General features: G+C 38.0%; 1 protein-coding gene across 2 annotated transcripts; it reads left to right on the top strand.

The window, feature by feature from the left end:
- The first annotated feature begins 16,803 nt into the window (after positions 1–16,803).
- Positions 16,804–21,218, top strand: LOC119723145. Of its 2 annotated transcripts, XM_038193694.1 has the most exons (6): positions 16,804–17,022; positions 18,008–18,078; positions 18,627–18,824; positions 19,183–19,380; positions 19,742–19,939; positions 20,607–21,218. In XM_038193694.1, exons 1-6 carry the CDS (start codon positions 16,982–16,984, stop codon positions 21,182–21,184), a joined length of 1,284 nt encoding a protein of 427 aa, XP_038049622.1. In that variant the 5' UTR covers positions 16,804–16,981; the 3' UTR covers positions 21,185–21,218. The 2 variants fall into 2 exon arrangements, with proteins under 2 accessions (XP_038049622.1, XP_038049623.1); XM_038193695.1 differs by lacking the exon at positions 18,008–18,078.
- The last annotated feature ends 2,142 nt before the right edge of the window (positions 21,219–23,360 follow it).

The following is a 23,360-nucleotide window of genomic DNA, read 5'->3' as shown; positions in this document are numbered from 1 at the left end:
ATGACTTGATTACCCTTATCACCGACATTGTCATGTAGTGCTCTTTATACATTTCAGTCGCTTGCGATAACACAGTGGATCGTTATTATCCGGTAACAAAATTTGGACTGAATAAAAGGGTAAAGTTGGAGCAGTAGTTGAAAAATAGGTAGGTTTTTCCAACGGTGGTCGGCCGACCACCGTTGGAAATGTATACAAAAATACAATTTTCTTGAAAATGACCACACCAGGCGCCATAATTTTACAGGATGCTTTAGACTGTCATTTACCAACATCCTAGTAAGGTATTTCGTAAAAACTTGGTAGTTTTATTTTTCGATGTTTGCAAATGTTGTATATTCCCTTTAACTAAACCTATATTATATACTCGGATATACTCGTGCGCTATCCGATTGTCGACGAAACGACTTCGGCAAACTTCGGAATTTTTCGGAAAAAGGAGGAATATCTCCCGTTTTAGTCATGTGACGTAAATTGTAATACAATGTATTACCGGAGGCTACCGGACCTAAGATTCATCAGGAATAGTCAGAATCTTTTGGTCTGGGAACCAGGCTACGGCTTTTACCTGATGGTTTTAAGTAACATGTACATGTATTCTTCTTTTATTCCATGCTTTTATTTATTTTTATCCTCAATCAATCACATTTTTTTTTAAATTATGTTTGGATATTTTTTCTTGTCGGTTTGTTTTTCAGTTGTCGTTTGTGGTAAATTGTTTGGTTGTTGTGTTTCAGCTTTTTTTTTGGGGGGGGGGTGGTGTTTGTTTGTTGGGCTCAAGTTATAGGACAGTTAAGGGATTTGTGTGTTTGTTTGTTGGATTGCTTGTCGGGTTGTTTTTTGGGGTGTTTGTTGGGGTGCTTTTTGTTTGTTTGTCTGTCTGTCTGTCATGGTGTCGGTCTGTCTGTCTGTCGATCGGTCTGTCTTTTTGTCGGTTAGTCTGCCAGTTGGGGTGTAATTTGCTTGCCCCCCCCCCCCCGAAAAGCAAAACAAATCATTTTAATACATTTCTAGGGCGAAGAAATGAGTCAAGGCTGATTGCCCCCCCCCCCCTGATCCGCGCCTGCTAATGTTAAAAGTATGTTAAAATTTGATATCCACATAAATATTGTCTTTATTGTTTGCCATGATTGATAACCAGTATTTTTTTGCTAAAGCCCTTTTCAATTTGAATATGTCAAATGACCAATATTGTTTTGTTTTCAATTTTCAAGGTATTCTATGGGAAGTCTCCATCTTCATTCAGCAGATCAGTTACGTTTTTACATAAATAAGGTGTTAGATTTAATCCAATTTCTGAAATACAGTATTTCGCCATTGTGCTTTGTGAGTTAATTGGTTGCCCCTTAGTAGTTGCGTTGTTATTTTAGTGGGACTTAAATCATTCTGCACATTATGTTGTGAATGTAGTTCCTGCGAACACAGAATTAGCTCTTTTTTAAATGGTTGTAGTGACTGTATTGTTGTATTTGACCCATACGTTGATTTCTCAAATTTCATGTTCCATACAATTGTTTCAAGTGACTTTCAACGGAGCTTGAAGAATAAATTTTTTGGTCAAACCTTTTTCCTCATTTTAATATTTGCCTTTTATTTTTTATGATACGATCACTTTCTGTTATAATACGATCACACGTGGTACGTTTTGACTCCATTTTGTTCTTTTTATTCACGATCCTCGGCCCATTTTGTCGCGAGATCATTCTGTCCCTCAATTTCCGTATCATATTATATTCAGTCTAGTGCATTGTTGGAGTTTACACATTTCTCCAGTTTCTTCGTCTCATATTGTTGAGGTAATTTAATATTTCAGTACTTAAACGTTCATTCTTTTTTGCTTTGAGAAATGAATAACAAAATCCTTAATTTCGATTGTACCTAGCTCCCTGCGGAGTCTTTCATCATCCGTCGTAGTCAGAAATTTGGTTGACTGTTGACTCTTCTAAATAGGATTTCATTGCATTGATGATTTTTGTATGTTAAACTTCCCATATCCTGTTCCCCGCTTATCATTGCGTAAGGTATTTTTTATCTTCTGTGATCGTCAGCAGGACGCTAAAACATTACGCGCCAAATAGCGTCCTGTGTCTACTTCGCATGCTAATCAGACGCTATTTTTGACATGATAACGGACCCAGGGCTATGCACATATCATGTTGGCGCCTCCCACAAAATACTGACATTCTACTGCGCAAAAAAAAATGTACAATTTGAACATGTGTCATATCAACATGTGATGTTTAGATGCTTTCAGCGAGAATGTAGTTATATAAAAAAATTAAACTGATGTGACGGTCACCGACAGTCACGTACGTCTGGCGCATGGGCGTCAATCGGTGAGGGACGGGAGGGGACATTGCAAGTTTACCCCCCCCCCCCCACTTTTAAAGAGGGGGATATCATATATCGTTTGTCCCCCGCCCCCCACTTTTTCTTCCCCGAACCAGGCGGGGACGCGTGAAGCAAAATAGACACAATCGGCCCGAGTCGCAAAATGCGTGTCACCTTAGTCAGAAGGGATGAAGAGCGCCACCTACTGTCCGATACTAATGTCCGCTTTTAAGGTTGCTGACCAGTAAATAAACTGCCATAGAACCCAATGATAAATACCCCCACTTCCCAAATTCACAAAAAAATAATCACAACTCTCCAAAGCGTTCAAGACACACATCAAATTAAAGCGTATTTTTTCATCTTTCTTTTCTTATCAATTTTTGGGGGGTCAACCCATGACTTTTAGGAACAATTTCCAACCGAAGTTGATCACCTCTTGAAGTAGTCCTGAAGCCCGTCCCCATTTTGACAAACGATGCCTACACTCCATTGCAAATTAGAGCGCTCTTAGGTCCCAAATTTTATCCGAATTACACAGAACTACAAGCTCACAGTCCTGTGCAAGGCTTCTACCCCTATTATTTACAAACCCTCAAGTTCATGGCCTACAACGTGCTCAAATAACGAAGAATTTGAGGGCATTCAAATCGTGATTTGGCCGGCGTAGCCAATTTTGCACCGATTTACTGGCCTGTATTCTTGAAAAAGCTGCAGCTATAAAAATATTTTTTTTTATTCAAAGGTCATTGATAAGTTACACAGAAAGACATCCCCACTTCATACACAAGATTATGTGAAGGTCATCAGCCCTTCCCGGCCCGCGATTTTTTTTTTCTCCCAAACGAATCCACATATGGGTGTACGCTATGGCGTTTTGGACTCAACTTTTATAAAAACATGAAAAGAAAATATAAAATTAGAAAAAAAGTTAATTTTTACGTCATTTCGCTTTAAAAAAAATTCCTCCGAAGCCTCAGGTCAGAAAAGGAAAAAAAATCTGGAGGAAAACCCAGATGCGAACCCGCAACCTCGCGGTGCAAATTTTACTGCTATCGACTGAGCTGTCACACTTCTCGCTAAATTGCGGGGAAACAAAATAATAATCATATACCTGCATGCGTATCGTAAAAGTATCGTAAAGGGCGCCAAATAAATATGTATGCGGATGTCGTTTGGGAGAAAACAAATCCGCTCCCGGCCCAGTGCCCAAGGCCCTGTTTGCAGGGCTGGGGGTGGGTGTACCAGCGAAGTTCTATGATGCACATCATGAACAGCGTCCTACGTTTAACAGGTTTTTTTTTAGAATTAAAAGGATGAGAACGCACTGCTCACATTATTTTTCAGGAAAATAATGTTTGATTAAAGGCTAATGAAAGACTAGACAGTTGGAAACAGCGAACGGAACAGAGGCCTGATTTACAGTGTTAAACAAATCCGTAAAAAAACATTCCTTTTCTAAAGACGTCCATATAATGTTGAAATAGTAGTGATGGAGTTGAGAAATGAGAAGAAGTCAGGCGCGGGTACAGACGGGATCGAAACACCCCCGGCCATAAAAAAACGCGAAAAATGTATAATTGTTTTAATAATGGCACGGTCCACCTGTCCACAACAATCGGATATGAACAATTGACGGGCCTGGACATCCCCCCACCCCGGCAAAAATTCAGGGTGTATAATCACGGTGTTCATTGTTGCGTAACGATAAGTAGATTTAGCACACGTATAGGCCTACGACTAATGAAGATGCGCCGTATATGTTTTTCCAAACATAACAAACTTAACAGTTGGCTCATTGCTGCCCGAAGTATCAACTTCTCTTCGTCCATGGAGCTAGATCAAACAGAATGATGCACTCAACAACGTCAATGTTTCTCCGCCTATTTAGACAAATCGTTTTGAGCAAAATTGTAAGGAAGTAGAATGGCCTAGTGGTTAGATTCGTCGTCCGCGGATCCCGGATTCGAATCCCGTCGGGTTTTTTTTTTGCTTTTCAACGCACGCATTCAGTCATTTTTAGATGTTTAATTTCCCATCGTAAATCACCAACAGTACCTTAGCTTAATCGGTAAGCACTGCTGCTGGTACTGTCCGCGAGTTCCAGGTTGGCGCCTTCGTACAGGTTCAGGGCATGTGGTCCACTCGGAGGATCAGGGCTTAGGGGCCGCCCTGTCCCTCCCTTAGCTCTTTGCTTTTACGCGTAAACTGATTAGAGCCAGACCTAAACGGTAAATTGTGGGTAAGTCTTTAAGCACACGCAATGCGTTCATGATTGTTTGGGCAAGACCCCCAGCTGTGCCTGGACTACCCATAGTGTTATGTGCATCATCTATGCATTGAGGAGTGCATGACACATGGTCTGAGCCCCAAGGCCGATGTGCACCTGTCCCGTTTAATGATCCAGTTACCCGATAATTTGTTAGCATAAGCTGATGTAAAATTGGGCAAAATTAGATGTTTATGAAAACAAAATCAAATTGTTAACCTTGCCCTTTTTTTTAAGCAAAATCGGGAAAAATCAGATGTTTCTGGAAAATTGCAGATTGTATGGGGTTAGATGTTTATAAAACATTTCAAATTGTAAGGGGTGAATTAACATTGCATATTTTAACGAAATTGGGCAAAATCAGATGTTTCCGAAAAATTTCAGATGTAAGGGATTAAGGCCCAAAACAAGTTTCCGGTTTCTGGTATGCGCGCGCGTCGCCGTAGCCATGCGCGTCGGCAAAATAAAAAGTTTTTATTTTCAATGAACGATGATGTCTCAAAACCGCCAAACTCACTGGTTTGACTGGAATCCTGCCGCTACAAAATTGTAACGTGTTTTTAGATGGGGTTATGATCGAGAATAAGCTTTATGTGGCCTCTCTGGTCTCCCATAATATTTGCACTAAGTTTAGTCGGGCACCATTTGCAGTCATCAGCCGACATTTCAAGCAAAAAAAAAACAGGTAAAAAAAAAAAAACAAGCCGCGTCGCCGCACCACTTTTTTGGCAAGCTCCATACCAGAAACCGGAGACTTCTTTTTTTGGCCTAACCTTGCTTTTTTAGTGAAATTTTGCAAAGTTAGATGTTACGTCAAATTTCAAAGGGGTTAAACTCCCATTTTATTTAAGCGAAAATCGGAAAAAATCAAATGTTTCTGGAAAATTGAATATTGTAAGGGGTTAACCTTGCTTTTTGAATAAGATTGGGGAAAATTAGATGTTCATGAACAAAAATCACACTGTAAGGAGTTAACCTTGCATTTTTTTTTGCAAAATAGGACACAATCAGATGATTCTGGAAAATTGCAGATTGTTAGGGCGTAACCTTGTATTTCTGGCAAAATTGGGCTAAAAGAAATGTTTATGAAAATTTTAAATAGTATACCTTGTATATTTAGTAAAATTTGGCAAAATCAGATTTGTATGAAAAATCTAAGATGGTAAGGGGTTAACCTTGCTTTTTTAGCAAAATTTTGAGCATATTTTACTAAAATTTGGCAAAATCAGATGCTTCTAAAAAGATGTAAAGTTTCCGCAAAAAACAGCTGTTGAAAAAGAGCCCAATGTTGAACTTTACTGAGTCTGAGGTCTATCGAGGGGACGATCCTTATTTCAAATCCCGGAGATTCGCTGACAGTCTCTATTTTTCTTTTTAAGAAAGTCGAAATAGCTGAAGAGGGAGGGGAGAATCTTTACGTGCCCAGATACAAAGATTAGAAACCTACGCGTCTGCCTTTTGTAAATACACAATTGCGATGTTCATTGTTGCGTAATGATCCGCCTAGCACACGACTGTTTTGCACATTAGGCTGTGTTATGCAGCTTCCTAACAAACCAAACACACTGGGCTCATTATATCGGCTTGTTTTTACCCATAAAGGTAAAGCAAATGGACCCATTAATCTTCCTGGCGCGTTTGCTCACCTATAAAGACAACTTTTCTCAGTTTAAGGACAATTCTAAGGTAACGAAATGGCCGAGTGGTTACGAGTCGTCGTCCACGGTTAGCGGGGTCCCGGGTTCGAATCCCGCTGGTGTCTTTTTGGTTTTTAACGTATGAGTTCAATTATTCACTATAAGAGATTTAATTTCTCGTCGTAAAGTACCAACAGTACCTTAGCTTAATCGGTAAGCACTGCTGCTGGTACTGTCCGCGAGTTCCAGGTTGGCGCCTTCGTACAGGTTCAGGGCATGTGGTCCACTCGGAGGATCAGGGCTTAGGGGCCGCCCTGTTCCTCCCTTAGCTCTTTGCTTTTACATGGTGCCTGGCCCTCCGGGGTTATATGGATGGATAGGGAAGGAAGTGTGTATTGGTTGGGGACGCCGAGACCCCGGAAGAGAACTAAGGGATCGGCTGGGGCATTGTTATGGCTCAGACCGATCCCTGAAAGCTTGACTAGCACATAACTTTTTGATTTTTTGTACCCTCTATCTTTTATACTTTGGTTTAGTTTGATATCTCATACAGCCGCTCGGCAGGTCTACGGCTAGTATCAAAATTGAAACAAAGGTGTATGTCATAAATCAATAAATATTTCATAATTGACTATAATCAAAACTGAGTTTCGTTCGATCCCTTTGACTATCATTATATAATGACGCGATTGCCAATTGACATAAGAAACGCCATAAATTATACTAAGAAAGAATAAAGATGTACATTGTAATATAAATATTATTTATACATCTTTCAAATAACGCAAAATCAGATTTGTATGAAAAATCCAAAATGGTAAGAGGTTAACCTTGCCAAATTAGGGCAAAATGGGGTGTTTCTGGAAAATTGCAGATTGAAAGGGGTTAACCTTGCTTTTTTTAAGCGAAATCGGGAAAAATCAGATGTTTCTTGAAAATTAAAGATTGTAAGGGGTTTACTTGGCATTTTTAGCATAACTGGGCAAAATCAGATTTATTTGAAAAATCTGAAATTGTAAGGGGTAAACCTTGTATTTTTAGCAAAATTGGGCAAAATCAGAGTCTTTCTGGACAATTTCAGATTGTAAGGGGTTAACCTTGCTTTTTTAGTGATATTTGGGAAAATAAGATTTTTATGAAAAATTTCAAATTGTAAGTGGTTAACCTTGCTTTTTGTAGTAAAATTCTGCAAATTTAAATGATTTTAGCAAAATAGGGCAAAATCAGGTGTTTATGAAAAATGTTAGATTATAAGGGGTTTACCTTGCATTTTTAGCAAAATTGGGAAAAATCTGATTTGTTTGAAAAATCTCAAATTGTAAGAGGTTAACCTTTGCCCAATTAGGGCAAAATCAGATGTTTCTGGAAAATTGCAGATTGAAAGGGGTGAACCTTGCATTTTAAGCAAAACTGGGCAATATCAGATTTTTTTGAAAAATCTCAAATTGTAAGGGGTGAACCTTGCATTTTTAGCAAAACTGGGCAAAATCAGATGTTTCTGAAAAATTTCAGATGAAAGGGGGTTAACCTTGCTTTTTTAGTAAAATTGGGCAAATTTTAATGTGCATGAAAAATTTCAAATTGTTAGGGGTTAACCTTGCATTTTTAGCAAAATTGGGAATAATCAGATTTGTATGAAAAATCTCAAATTGTAAGAGGTTAACCTTTGCCAAATTAGGGCAAAATCAGATGTTTCTGGAAAATTGAAGATTGAAAGGGGTTCCCCTTGCATTTTAAGCAAAATTGGGCAAAATGAGATTTTTATGAAAAATCTCAAATTGTTAGGGGTGAACCTTGCATATATTAGCAAAATTGGGCAAAATCAGATGTTTTTGAAAAAAAATCGGATGTCAGGAATGAACACTACTTTTTTCTTTAGTGAAATTTGGTAAAAATTAGGTGTTTATGGAAAATTTCAAATTGTAAGGGGTAAATCTTGCATTTTAGCAAAATTGGGCAATATCAGATGTTTCTGGAAAATTTCAGATGTAAGGGATTATCTTTGCTTTTTTTAGTGAAATTTGGCAAAGTTAGATGTTTATGAAAAATCTCAAATTGTAAGGGGTGAACCTTGCATTTTTAGCGAAATACGGCAAAGTCAGATATTTCTGGAAAATTTCAGATTGTAAGGGGTTAACCTTGCTTTTTTAGTGATATTTGGCAAAATAAGATGTGAAGGAAAAATGTTCAAATTATAAGTGGTTAACCTGTCTTTTTTAGTAAAATTGGGCAAATTTAAATGTTTATGAAAAATCTCAAATTGTAAGGGGTGAACCTTGCACTTTGTAGCAAAATAGGGCAAAATCAGGTGTTCAAGAAAAATGTCAGATTGTAGGGGGTTCACCTTGCATTTTTAGCAAAATTGGGAAAATATTAGATTTGTATGAAAAAATCCAAAATTGTAAGAGGTTAACCTTTGCCCAATTAGGGCAAAATCAGATGTTTATGGAAAGTTGCAGATTGAAAGGGGTTAACCTTGCATTTTCAGCAAAACTGGGCAATATCAGATTTTTTGAAAAATCTCAAATTGTAAGGGGTGAACCTTGCTTTTTTAGCAAAACTGGGCAAAATCAGATGTTTCTGAAAAATTTCAGATGAAAGGGGGTTAACCTTGCTTTTTTAGTAAAATTGGGCAAATTTTAATGTGCATGAAAAATTTCAAATTGTTAGGGGTTAACCTTGCATTTTTTTAGCGAAATACGGCAAAACTAGGTGTTCATGAAAGATTTCAGATTGTAAAGGGTTCACCTTGCATTTTTAGCAAAATTGGGCAAAATCAGATGTTTCTGGAAAATTTAAGATGTAAGGGATTATCCTTCCTTTTTTTTAGTGAAATTTGGCAAAGTTAGATGTTTATGAAAAATATCAAATTGTAAGGGGTGAACCTTGATTTTTTAGCGAAATAGGGCAAAGTCAGATCTTTCTGGAAAATTTCAGATTGTAAGGGGTTAACCTTGCTTTTTTAGTGATATTTGGCAAAATAAGATGTGAAGGAAAAATGTTCAAATAATGAGTGGTTAACCTGTCTTTTTTAGTAAAATTGGGCAAATTTAAATGTTTATGAACAATCTCAAATTGTAACGGGTGGACCTTGCACTTTTTAGCAAAGTAGGGCAAAATCAGGTGTTCATGAAAAATGTTAGATTGTAAGGGGTTCACCTTGCATTTTTAGCAAAATTGGGAACAAAATCAGATTTGTATGAAAAATCCAAAATTGTAAGAGGTTAACCTTTGCCCAATTAGGGCAAAATCAGATGTTTATTGAAAGTTGCAGAATGAAAGGGGTTAACCTTGCATTTTGAGCAAAACTGGGCAATATCAGATTTTTATGAAAAATCTCAAATTGTAAGGGGTGAACCTTGCAATTTTAGCAAAACTGGGCAAAATCAGATGTTTCTGAAAAATTTCAGATGAAAGGGGGTTAACCTTGCCTTTTTAGTAAAATTGGGCAAATTTTATTGTGCATGAAAAATTTCAAATTGTTAGGGGGTTAACCTTGCATTTTTTTAGCGAAATACGGCAAAACTAGGTGTTCATGAAAAATTTCAGATTGTAAATGGTTCACCTTGCATTTTTAGCAAAATTGGGAATAATCAGATTTGTATGAAAAATCTCAAATTGTAAGAGGTTAACCTTTGCCAAATTAGGGCAAAATCAGATGTTTCTGGAAAATTGAAGATTGAAAGGGGTTCCCCTTGCATTTTAAGCAAAATTGGGCAAAATGAGATTTTTATGAAAAATCTCAAATGGTAAGGGGTGAACCTTGCATATATTAGCAAAATTGGGCAAAATCAGATGTTTTTGAAAAAAAATCCGATGTCAGGAATTAACCCTACTTTTTTCTTTAGTGAAATTTGGTACAAATTAGGTGTTTATGAAAAATTTCAAATTGTAAGGGGTTAACCTTGCTTTTTGAATAAGATTGGGAAAAATTAGATGTTCATGAAAAAAATCAAATTTTAAGGGATTAACCTTGCTTTTTTTAGCAAAATATGACACAATCAGATGATTCTGGAAAATTGCAGATTGTTAGGGCTTAACCTTGTATTTTCTAGCAAAATTGGGCAAAAAGAAATGTAAGAGGTGTTACCTTGTATATTTAGTAAAATTTGGCAAAATCAGATTTGTATGAAAAATCTAAAATGGTAAGGGGTTAACCTTGCTTTTTAGCAAAATTTTGAGCATATTTTACTAAAATTGGGCAGAATCAGATGCTTCTATGAATCTAGTTGTAAAGTTTCCGCTACAAATACAAGGTTCACCCCTTACAATTTGAGATTTTTGATATAAATTTGATATTGCCCAGTTATGCTAAAAATGCCAAGTTAACCCCTTACAATCTTCAATTTTTAAGAAACATCTGATTTTTCCCAATTTCGCTTAAAAAAGCAAGGTTAACCCTTACAATCTGAAATTTTCCATAAACACCTGATTTTGCCCTATTTTGCTAAAAATGCAAGGCTAACCACTGACAATTTGAAATTTTTCATTAACATTTAAATGTTCCCAAATTTACTAAAAAAGCAAGGTTAACACCTTACAATTTGAAATTTTCCATAAACATCTGATTTTGCCCTATTTTGCAAAAAAAAATGCAATCTGAACCCCTTACAATTTGAAATTTTCCATAAACATCTTATTTTTACCAAATTTCACTAAACAAAAGTAAGGTTAAACTCCTTACATCGGAATTTTTTTCAGAAACATCTGATTTTGCCCAAAGTTGCTTAAAATGCAAGGTTAACCCCTTTCAATCTGCAATTTTCAAGAAACATCTGATTTTGCCCTAATTTGGCAAAGGTTAAATCCTTACAATTTTTGATTTTTCATACAAATCTGATTTTTCCCAATTTTGCTAAAAATGCAAGGTGAACCCTTTACAATCTGAAATTTTTCATGAACACCTGGTTTTCAGTTGCCGTATTTTGCTTAAAAAATGTAAGGTTTACCCATAACAATCTGATTTTCCCCTATTTTGCTAAAAAAATGCAAGGTTCACCCCTTACAATTTGAGATTTTTCATATCAATCTGATATTGCCCAGTTATGCTAAAAATGCCAAGTTAACCCCTTACAATCTGCAATTTTCAAGAAACATCTGATTTTTCCCAATTTCGCTTAAAAAAGCAAGGTTAACCACTTTCAATCTGCAATTGTCCAGAAACATCTGATTTTGCCTTAATTCGGCACTGTTAACCCCTTACAATTTTTAATTTTTCATACAAATCTGATTTTGCCCAATTTTGCTTAAAATGCAAAGTAAACCCCTTACCATCTGAAATTTTCCATAAACACCTGATTTTGCCCTATTTTGCTAAAAAATGCAAGGTTCACCCCTTACAATTTGAGATTTTTCGTAAACATTTAAATTTTCCCAATTTTCCTAAAAAAAAGGTTAACCCCTTACACTTTGAAATTTTTTATACACATCTTATTTTGCCAAATTTTACTACAAAAGCAAGGTTAACCCCTTACAATCTGAAATTTTCCAGTAAGATCTGATTTTTCCAATTTCGCTAAAAAATGCAAGGTTCACCCCTTACAATTTGAAATGTTTCATAAACATCTAAATTTTACTAAAAATGCAAGGTTAACCCCTTACAAGCTGCAATGTTCCAGAAACATCTGATTTTTCCAAATTTTGCTAAAATGTAAGGTTAACTGCAAACTGTTCAATCAATACATGAAGTGTCCCATTTGACTTTTTAAAAACAAATTATTTTTCCAGTTTTTAGGGTAAAGAAATTTTCTCTTTTTCCTTTCTCTTTTGTTGTTGCTATTTTTTTACGAATTAACTCATTCGCATGGAATGCTCATAGTCAATCAAAGAATATTTCACACATAGGCGCCTAAATTATATTTTTTTTTAAATTGAATAGAGACGCATTGATCGTGCTATCATATACCATTCTACAGTATTACTATTGCGAATTACTGTATTGTTTGGAATGCTCACAATTAAAGACGCGTTATTTGAAAGATGTATAAATATATTCATATTACAATGTACATCTTTATTCTTTCCCGGTATAATTTATGGCTTTCCTTACGTCAATTGGCAATCGCGTCATTATATAATGATAGTCAAATTGATCAAACGAGACTCCGTTTTGATTATAGTCAATTAAGAAATATTTATTGATTTATGACATACACCTTTGTTTCAACTTTAATACTAGACCTGCCGAGCAGCTGTAGATATCAAACTAAACCAAAGTATAAAAGATAGAGGGTACAAAAAATCAAAAAGTTATGTGCTAGTCAAGCTTTCAGGGATCGGTCTGAGCCATAACAATGCCCCAGCCGATCCCTTAGTTCTCTTCCGGGGTCTCGGTGTCCCCGACCAATACACACTTCCTTCCCTATCCATCCATATAACCCCGGAGGGCCAGGCACCATGTAAAAGCAAAGAGCTAAGGGAGGAACAGGGCGGCCCCTAAGCCCTGATCCTCCGAGTGGACCACATGCCCTGAACCTGTACGAAGGCGCCAACCTGGAACTCGCGGACAGTACCAGCAGCAGTGCTTACCGATTAAGCTAAGGTACTGTTGGTACTTTACGACGGGAAATTAAATCTCTTATAGTGAATAATTGAACCCATACGTTAAAAACCAAAAAGACACCAGCGGGATTCGAACCCGGGACCCCGCTAACCGTGGACGACGACTCGTAACCACTCGGCCATATCGTTACCTTAGAATTTTCCTTAAACTGAGAAAAGTTGTCTTTATAGGTGAGCAAACGCGCCAGGAAGATTACTGGATCCATTTGCTTTACCTTAATGGGTAAAAACAAGTCGATATAATGAGCCCAGTGTGTTTGGTTTGTTAGGAAGCTGCATAACACAGCCTAATGTGCAAAACAGTCGTGTGCTAGGCGGATCATTACGCAACAATGAACACCGCAATTGTGTATTTACAAAAGGCAGACGCGTAGGTTTCTTCTCTTTGTATCTGGGCACGTAAAGATTCTCCCCTCCCTCTTCAGCTATTTCGACTTTCTTAAAAAGAAAAATAGAGACTGTCAGCGAATCTCCGGGATTTGAAATAAGGATCGTCCCCTCGTTAGACCTCAGACTCAGTAAAGTTCAACATTGGGATCTTTTTCAACAGCTGTTTTTTGCGGAAACTTTACATCTGGATTTTTTAGAAGCATCTGATTTTGCCCAATTTTTGTAAAATAAGTTCCAAATTTTGCTTAAAAAGCAAGGGTAACCCCTTACCATTTTTCACACAAATCTGATTTTGCCAAATTTTACTAAATATACAAGGTATACAATTTAAAATTTTTCATAAACATTTCTTTTAGCCCAATCTTATTCAAAAAGCAAGGTTACCCCTTACAATCTGTTTTTGAGAAACATTTGATTTTTTTCCGATTTTCGCTTTAAAAAAATGCGAGGTTAAGGCCAAAAAAAAAAAAGTCTCCGGTTTCTGGTATGCGCGCGCGTCGCCGTAGCCATGCGCGTCGGCAAAATGAATTTTTTTTTTTTCAATACAAGATGATGTCTAAAAACCGCCAAACTCACTGGTTTGACTGGAATCCTGCTGCTGCACAATTTTAACGTGTTTTTAGATGGGGTTATGATCGAGAATAAGCTTTATGTGGCCTCTCTGGACTCCCATACACTTGCACTAAGTTTAGTCGGGCACCATTTGCAGTCATCAGCCGACATTTGAGGCCAAAAAAAAAAAAAAACAGCTAAAAAAAAAAAAAAGCCGCGTCGCCGCACCACTTTTGGGGCAAGCTCCATACCAAAAATCGGGGACTTTTTTTTTTGGCCTAACCCCTTTCAATTTGAAATTTTTCGTAACATCTAACTTTGCAAAATTTCACTAAAAAAGCAAGGTTAGGCCAACAAAAAAAGTCTCCGGTTGCTGGTATGGAGCTTGCCCAAAAAGTGGTGCGGGGACGCGGCTTTTTTGTTTTTGTTTTGTTTTTTTTGCTTGAAATGTCGGCTGATGACTGCAAATGGTGCCCGACTAAACTTAGTGCAAATGAGTTATGGGAGTCCAGAGAGGCCACATAAAGCTTATTCTCGATCATAACCCCATCTAAAAACACGTTAAAATTCTGCAGCAGCAGGATTCCAGTCAAACCAGTGGGTTTGGCGGCTTTGAGACATCATCGTTCATTGAAAATAAAAACTTTTTCATTTTGCCGACGCGCATGGCTACGGCAACGCGCGCGCATGCCAGAAACCGGAGACTTTTTTTTTTGCCTTAATCCCTTACTTCTGACATTTTTTGGAACCATCTGATTTTGCCCAATTTCGCTAAAATATGCAATGTTCACCCCTTACAATTTGAAATGTTTCATAAACATCTAACCCCATACAATCTGCAATTTTCCAGAAACATCTGATTTTTCAGTTTAGGTATGGCTCAACCATTGATCTCCATATACACAGACTGGATAGGACATCGCGTACGAACGTGCGTCCGCGCGTTTTTTGAAAAGGATAAAGAACACGATTTCGCATTCGAGTTGTGTTCACTTTCGAACGGAGGATTAAAAAATGAAGTTGGGTTTTCTTCGGTTTCTTTGTCATTTTTGAAAGAATGAAAGAAACAGAGATCTAAATTGATCAAAATCGAAGAGGAGTATAGTCAAGGTGTGCGCAGCATTAGATTGCTGGAGTCGGGAAGTAAGGAGCGTTGAAGAATAGGACAATTATTCGCAAGTAAGTTGTTTTTTTTTTCAACGAGGCCTATACAACATGGCAAGGGCGGATCCAGGGGGGGGCCAAAGGGGGCCATGGCCCCCCCCCAAAACGAAATCAATTTTTTTTTTTTTATGTGACATCGCAATAACGGCAGGCACTGAGTACACCACCATCTTTTCCTTAAAACAAACATTGGTTAAAGTGGTCAGAAATTGCCTCAGATCGCACCACAGAGCATCTAAAATCGAAAAAAAATTCGGGGCCCTAAAGCGGGCCCCGAACCCCACGCCGTAATTTTTTTTACCCACTTTTTGACATCGCAATAAAGGCAGGCAATGAGTACACCACCATCTTTTCCTTAAAAAAAACATTGGTTAAAGTGGTCAGAAATTGCCTCAGATCGCACCACAGAGCATCTAGAATCCAAAAAATTTTCGGGGCCCTTAAGCGGGCCCCGAACCCCACGCCGTAATTTTTTTGGCCCACTTTTTTGGGGGACCGAAATTTTTTTTGGCCCCCCCCAAAATTGTGTTCTGGATCCGCCCTTGCAACATGGCATGGAGGAATATAAACATAGCAAATTATAATATCGTTAGTGTTGTCGCTCTGAGTTTGAGGGGATGGAGGCCTGTGTGGTAGCTAGCGAGATATTCTGTTCAAATTCCATGCGATCTAGACCTGTCATGCTGGTCGCCGTCCATGTTTTTTTTAAGACATAGGCCTAAACGTGCATGACTGGCCCGGCAATGGCAATGAACAAAAGTTGATTTGTTTAAAATAGTTTATTCGAATAACCTTTATAACTTTTATATGCAAAATCTGATTGAATTATGTCTGCCTTGGCTTTAGCTCTACTCAGTGAAGCGCTGAAACTTCGGTACCCTCCGAGCTACCTTGGCTTAACGCCTACTCCAGAAGTTGTGGAGTTCAACGCAAGTATTCTTATGAGCTTCCAAGATGACTGTCACATTATCGACAGTTTGTATGGTGAAGAAAGCAATGAGTACTTTTACGGTTTGAAATTATGTTGTGTACGCCGTTATATAAGATTACTAGCTATAGCCATATACACCGTCATATTCGCTCACAAAAACGATTCCCATTTCACTTACAAGTAATTATATTTATTTTCAGAAGTATAGCTAAACATTTAATGATAAACAAGACCGTGCGTAGCTTGAATTATTCTTTGACATAATAAGTATAGTACTATTTTGTTTTGTGATTCATCTCCTTTCACACAATATCACAAAAGGTGAACGATGTCATTCCCTGATCAATCTAGGGACGGGAAGAAGTTTTTACTGATTACTTTGTAAAATTAAGGTTTGTTTACCTTTTAGATTGTAATTGATGTATATTCAGGTTTTTAAATAAATATATCAATTATTTGAATGAATATCCATACAATTTCTCGTGTGAGTGTTCAGTTAAAATAATATGATGTAATTTTAGCATATTATTAATACAATTATTCATTTCGTTGATGGAGTAATTCAGTGTGCTCTAATGACCAATATGCCAAAAATGAAATGGCAATTTACTTAGAATCATTTTTGGGAGGAGGAGGGATTAAAAAAAAAATAAGGGAAAGGGAAAGGGGGGGGGGGCTCTTGAATTTCGAAAATACATAATAAGAAAGCTAGTGTATATCAAGAAAGTGTGGATAAAGCTGTTTGGAGGGGTTGAGGGTAACTCTTCATCGTTCAGTTATTTTTTTTAAGATTGTTTTGGGAGGAGCGCTTGAACTCCCTTCTGTAAGAAAAATTCCACACAATAGTCCATTTTCCAAAGTAAACAAAGTGAAAGCACAATGCGCGTTTACCCGTCTGACAGTAAACGCGCCGCCATTGTTCGGCCGCGCATTCGTGCACAAACACGGCGCGATGTCCTTTGGGTCGAGTTCGGGCGGTCTGTTCTTGACACGCGAACTTTGTTCTCGCGCTCGAACCACACGAACACGTCCCAAGAACATTGTACTCGGAACAAAATCGCACACCACCTATCCGCCGGGGGTTTGCACGAACACACGTAAAAAAGCGCGGGATTTCAAAACAGCGGCAGAAACTTCTCTAGCAAAATGGCCGACGGACATGACGGATTCAGCGTTGCTGAGAAGGGGTAGGATATTTTAATTGCTTTTAATTCTTTTTTCCCTCGGGTAGGTAGTCAGTTCTGAAGACAAATTTGTTTGCAAGGCAGAAGTTTGAAGCAAATTTCACCGCGGAAACATTTTGGTGGTTGATATTAGCTGTAAAGCGACTGTAAGCATGGTATTGTGTAAGGAAAGGGGTGAACCGTTAACTAGTAAAATATTCTTTCCGACTCTGTGAAATGTCATGAATGTGTAATGTTACGTTCATATAGCTCCATGGTTTAATAATGCAGATAAAACTAGGCCTCAGTCAGTAAGAAAAACTAAGTCAGTAAGCACTAACTTAACTGTGTCTGTGATCATGGTCAGATGGTGTGATTATTTTGCATACAAAATTAATGTCCCTACCTAGCAGCTGCCTGGTATTTACTATAGGCTACTAAAAAAGCCTTAGTACTCCTTAGTCTAAGGAGTAATGTTACACGTATTTATATAATTTACCTAGCTGCCTAGTTGCGATAATCGTAACCCACCATCCTCCCGACGCGACGGTCGAAGACCGGAGGGTTAAGAGAGTCGAGACAACTAGGGCTTAGTTAGTGTACAAAATTTACATAGGCCTAGTTGCAATTTTGACCATTTTTGCCAGACTAGTCACCAGATTTGCCCAATTTTTACCACTTTCCTCAAAATATTTTCTCAATGATGTTTTGAGTGTTATGAACGGAGTCATTACACATTGAAGATCGAATCTGTGTTCTTAAAATGTGTGTCATGATCTTTGAAAGTGGTAAAAATTGGGCACATCTGGTGACTAGTCTGGCAAAAATGGTCGAAATTGCTATTATGTAAATTGTGTACACTAGTTGTAACCCTCCGGTCTTCGACTGTCGGGAGGATGGTAGGTTACGATTATCGCAACTACTAGCTGCCTAGCACTTTTAGCAGCCTAGGGTGAGCTCAATATGCTCAATAACTGTTGAAACTTTTGTTTACCCTTATTGGAAATAGGTACACAACAAAGCAAGTTCCTGTCATAATCCGCTATGTTCCTGCTGGTATTGCAGAGCGTTTGAAATCTGGTAAGCATTTTGTTTGGGCTCGTAAATCCCCTTATATATGTGGGGCCTATTTTAAGTTGGGGGCTATCCCAAAAACTATGTCCGAGACTATTGTTCCATACCTGTAGGTAGGTAGGGCTTTATACATTATAGGCCTAACATTTTTTAACAACAAATGTTTAAATTTTAATTCCATCTTGTGAATTATTATGAGTTCACAATGACAATGAACGTATGAATCAGACAAAGATTTCTCATGGAAACATTTCTAAGTCCCCCAAAGCACTCACTGCACATAATTGGTTACCGTGCCAGTACAAATGCAAAAGTATAACATTACCAGTTAACGGTCAAATCTACACTGCCTAGTTTGTATTTTGTTTTTTATTTTTAACTTGGTGACTTTAAATGGGAAAGGGCTGCAAGGTTTCATTATCAGTACAGACAAGTTTCCCTTTTCCAATTATTTCCATCTCAATTTCATACAAAGAAATTATCTTAATTTGCTACACAGGTCCTGTGCATTACATGTATTTAGACCATTATTTTTATATTGAATCTTCTCATAGATGAAAGTTTTGCACAAACATTTTGTGCAACGGTACAGCGGCCTGGCAGGACTAGCCAACCGAAAACACGAGAGACACCTCCCCTAACCAACAGAACTGGACAGCCACGGTTACATGAAGCAGGGATGCCCCATCCAACCCAGTCCAGCCTTACACCAGGACAAGAGACAGAGGCAGGGCCCTCTTCAGTTGGACATGGTAAAATTTGAACTAATATGTTATTAGCATGTAGTGTAGTATTATGTAACTTCCCAGACGGGGGTCTTGAGCACAGAAAAACATGGAAATTAAACAAATTCAGGTCAAATTTACTTGCTCTTCAGCTGACAGAGTTATGCAAAATTGTAATGAGACAGGGTCCTCATTATTTCATCAGCTGAGTTTTTGGTCTTAGTATGTGTACTTTTCTTTAGTGTTGTTGTACCTGAGATCAAATCCAAGTCACAAACTATGAAGAGTAGGGCTGTTCAATTTCGAAAATTTAGTATTTGATTATTTGAAACTAGTATATTTAAATGGGTTAGACCTTTATTGTTATATTATATTCTTCTCATAGATGAAAGTTTTGCACAAACATTTTGTGCAACGGTACAGCGGCCTGGCAGGACTAGCCAACCGAAAACACGAGAGACACCTCCCCTAACCAACAGAACTGGACAGCCACGGCTACATGAAGCAGGGAGGCCCCATCCAACCCAGTCCAGCCTTACACCAGGACAAGAGACAGAGGCAGGGCCCTCTTCAGTTGGACATGGTAAAATTTGAACTAATAACATGTTATTAGCATGTAGTGTAGTATTATGTAACTTCCCAGACGGGGGTCTTGAGCACAGAAAAACATGGAAATTAAACAAATTCAGGTCAAATTTACTTGCTCTTCAGCTGACAGAGTTATGCAAAATTGTAATGAGACAGGGTCCTCATTATTTCATCAGCTGAGTTTTTGGTCTTAGTATGTGTACTTTGCTTTAGTGTTGTTGTACCTGAGATCAAACCCAAGTCACAAACTATGAAGAGTAGGGCTGTTCAATTTCGAAAATTTAGTATTTGATTATTTGAAACTAGTATATTTAAATGGGTTAGACCATTATTGTTATATTATATTCTTCTCATAGATGAAAGTTTTGCACAAACATTTTGTGCAACGGTACAGCGGCCTGGCAGGACTAGCCAACCGAAAACACGAGAGACACCTCCCCTAACCAACAGAACTGGACAGCCACGGTTACATGAAGCAGGGAGGCCCCATCCAACCCAGTCCAGCCTTACACCAGGACAAGAGACAGAGGCAGGGCCCTCTTCAGTTGGACATGGTAAAATTTGAACTAATAACATGTTATTAGCATGTAGTGTAGTATTATGTAACTTCCCAGACGGGGGTCTCGAGCACAGAAAAACATGGAAATTAAACAAATTCAGGTCAAATTTACTTGCTCTTCAGCTGACAGAATTATGCAAAATTGTAATGAGACAGGGTCCTCATTATTTCATCAGCTGAGTCAGCTGAGTTTTGGTCTTAGTATGTAGTATGTGTACTTTTCTTTAGTGTTGTTGTACCTGAGATCAAAGCCAAGTCACAAACTATAAAGAGTAGGGCTGTTCAATTTCGAATAGTTTAGTATTTGATTATTCAAAACTGCGTTAGACTGAATATTCGAATATTCAAAATTCGCCAATCATATTTACACGAGCCAGTTAAAACTCCATACTGCGTCAGTTAAAATTTGAAGGCATAGCGTGTAGGTGGTTTGCGTGTGGTAATCGCTATTATGGAGCACTGGTTGCGACATTATTTTGCGTGCGCCTTTTGTTGCATAAAGATTATCACTAATACTTCACTGTTAACATTACATCACCGCGCAGTGTGTGTGTATGGCGTATATGTTCTACATGAATATGTCAACAGGCAAATCCTGAATCACAGTTGTAAAATACATGTACTACATGTATACTCATGCCTGATTTTTTCCTTTGTTCCAGATGAAAGAAAAACCTGGAGTGACAGAGATAGTACCCTGCTTGTGAGCTTGAGAGTCAAGATGGAAGATTCATTCCACGGAACCAAAGCTCATAAAGTGTTATGGAATAAAATTGCCAAAGAAATGCAAAGTAAGGGTTGTTTGGTCACAACAGACCACTGCCAAAACAAATGGAAATCAATTAAACGAGAGTATAAACAAACAGTGGATCATAATTCCCAAACAGGGGCCAATAGGAAGATCTGTAAATTTTACACTGAATTAGATGAATTATATGGCAACAACGAGAGTACCAGACCATCCATGACACTTAGCAGTTGTAGTGTGCCATCTACTACAGGTAACCTCCTTGATGAAACGGAGGAACCTGCTGAAAAAGTGGCAAAGCTGCCCATAGGGCGAAAAAGTCGTAAGCCAACAAAATTGCCCAATGTAGTAGACTGGCTTAATGAGTTTCATAAGGAACAAAGAGAGAGAGACAAACGGCGAGAAGAAATGGTGAGAGAACACAATCGACAGAAACTTGACAGATTTGACAGACTTCTCGATATTCTTGCTAAATCGAAAAAAGAGGATTGAACAAAAGAGGATTGATCAGTTGATCAGGCTAAAAGTTCTGTGTTGTTGGTGTTCCTTTTTTGCTAAATCGTCGCAGAGCTGACAAACCGGCGAATCGACCATTTTTGCGATTTCGATATTTTGTTATTTTTAGGCTTTATGAAGGTTGCTCTTTCAGGTATTTATGCCAAAATTCTTAATATTTGTCTGGATTTTGAGATTCAGAGCCCCCCTTGTGGCGAATCACTCACAAAAACAAATCCATAATTTGACATAGTGTCGAATACGAAATTTCGCTGGTAAGCAGCTTATGTAAGGTGTGCGTTCCAAGTACCAACGAATGTTATTCGTCAGTTTGTCGGATTGCGCGTGCGTGCACGCGCGATCCGACAAACTGACGAATAGCATACAAACATTTCGCTGGTAACCAGCTTATGTAAGGTGTGCGTTCAAAGTACCAACGAATGTTATTCGTCAGTTTGTCGGATTGCGCGTGCGTGCACGCGCGATCCGACAAACTGACGAATAGCATACAAACAGTGTGAAGAACAACCGGATATTGCAGTTTAATGTAATTTGACAAACTGACGAATGCGTTTACGATCAAATAAAATCATATCGCACAACTTCTCTGATTAAATAAGTGACCTGGTGGATTCTTAGTTTCATATTTTATTCAGAATATATACTAACAGTTTTTTTATCGAAACATTGAGGGTAAAATACGGCGCCCGGAGAAGTGTCCAACTTCAATCGCGAATTACTCCAAACAAGGTTTTCGCTTATTCGTCGGTTTGTCAGCTCTGCGACGAAATACTCTGCAAATATAAATATAAAAATAACTAGAAATGTGTTTGTGGACAAACACTGAGCTGTTTCGACCGTTTTATTAATGACTGCCGTAAAGGAGTTTCATCCAGGTCGAATGAACATGTACAAGCGTATTCTATACAAAAAGTGTCCATCCTATGTAAAATTATAATATTTTTCATGACGTCAGGATGACGGCACACATTTTAAAAACTTTTCTGTAACTATCTACGACCTAACAAACTTTTTTGCAAACATTTTTTTTCGAATTAACCACGTTCCATTGGTGAGATATGAGTAAAAGGTCCAAAAATTGAATAATTCATATGAAATCACATGATGACGTCATCGAGACGTCACTGCAATTTTTGTCTATAACACTTCCTGGACTATCTGCATACCGAGATTGAACCCAATCGGACCTCAGGTTCTCTAGATATAGTGACTTAAACTATGCAGATTTAGGATGATGTCAAGTGACACGTGATGACGTCATGATGCCGTCATGATTCGACCTGAATCTTCAGATGGTGGTCCAAGTGTGTGCCAGGTTTGAAGTCGATCGGACCGTATTTTATACATTTTTTGCAAAATTTGATTAAGGGAATAAATGTGTGCTCCGGAGGTTTTTATCACTCTGTTTAATACCACTTAGAGTCTGGGTGCTGATAATTACCCGAGCCGGAGGCGAGGGTAATTATCAGCACCCAGACTCTAAGTGGTATTAAACAGAGTGATAAATACCGACGGAGTACATATTTATTCCCATTCATAAATACCTTTTCGGTAAAAAAAAATCATATAATTCGTTCAAAACATCCCGATTTTGTTCAACAAATTCACTTTATGCTTTTAAATCATCCCTCCTGCAAAATAATGGAGTGTTCAGCTGGCGAGTAAGATGAAAACAACCCTTTTATGGAGATTGACGCGCGCGTATCATGTTCTATGCGATGTCGCGCAGAACGCACCTGGCGCGTTGCGTTTTGAATTTAGAACTATAAAATTCTAACTCCCTGGTAGTGTTGCGCATGTCTACGTGAGGATTGTGAACGTTCAACCAATGAAACGATAAGAGGCACTGGATTTTTAGGAGTCCACATTTTATTGTAACTGGAAAAGTGTTTAAGACCAGCTAGCCATGTCTTTATCATCCGTTTAATACCGGCCACGTGACGGGCTCTCGACCAATAGGAATGGCTAAACTGTCTGAGGTATTTATGAATAAATATTAAAATTTGAAAAATTCATAAAAAATCAGATGATGACGTCATGATGATGTCACTTCAGATTTTGAATGCTGTTATCTATACCTACCTACCCACCAAGTTTCATAACGATCGGACATACCCTTATATGTGAATCAAAAAATCACGTTTTTGATGAC

This window comes from Patiria miniata, unplaced genomic scaffold (assembly GCF_015706575.1).
Source record: "Patiria miniata isolate m_02_andy unplaced genomic scaffold, ASM1570657v1 HiC_scaffold_16, whole genome shotgun sequence".
In the NCBI taxonomy this organism is placed as follows: domain Eukaryota; kingdom Metazoa; phylum Echinodermata; class Asteroidea; order Valvatida; family Asterinidae; genus Patiria; species Patiria miniata.
The sequence above is the reverse complement of the archived record's forward strand: the minus strand, read 5'-3'. Positions and strand labels throughout refer to the sequence as shown.

Coding starts and splice junctions, on each gene's coding strand:
- LOC119723145 (XM_038193694.1), top strand. CDS start 16,982: ATGGCCGACGGACATGACGGATTCAGCGTTGCTGAGAAGGG. Junction 18,825..19,182: donor GCCCTCTTCAGTTGGACATG/GTAAAATTTGAA, acceptor TTCTTCTCATAG/ATGAAAGTTTTGCACAAACA. Junction 19,381..19,741: donor GCCCTCTTCAGTTGGACATG/GTAAAATTTGAA, acceptor TTCTTCTCATAG/ATGAAAGTTTTGCACAAACA.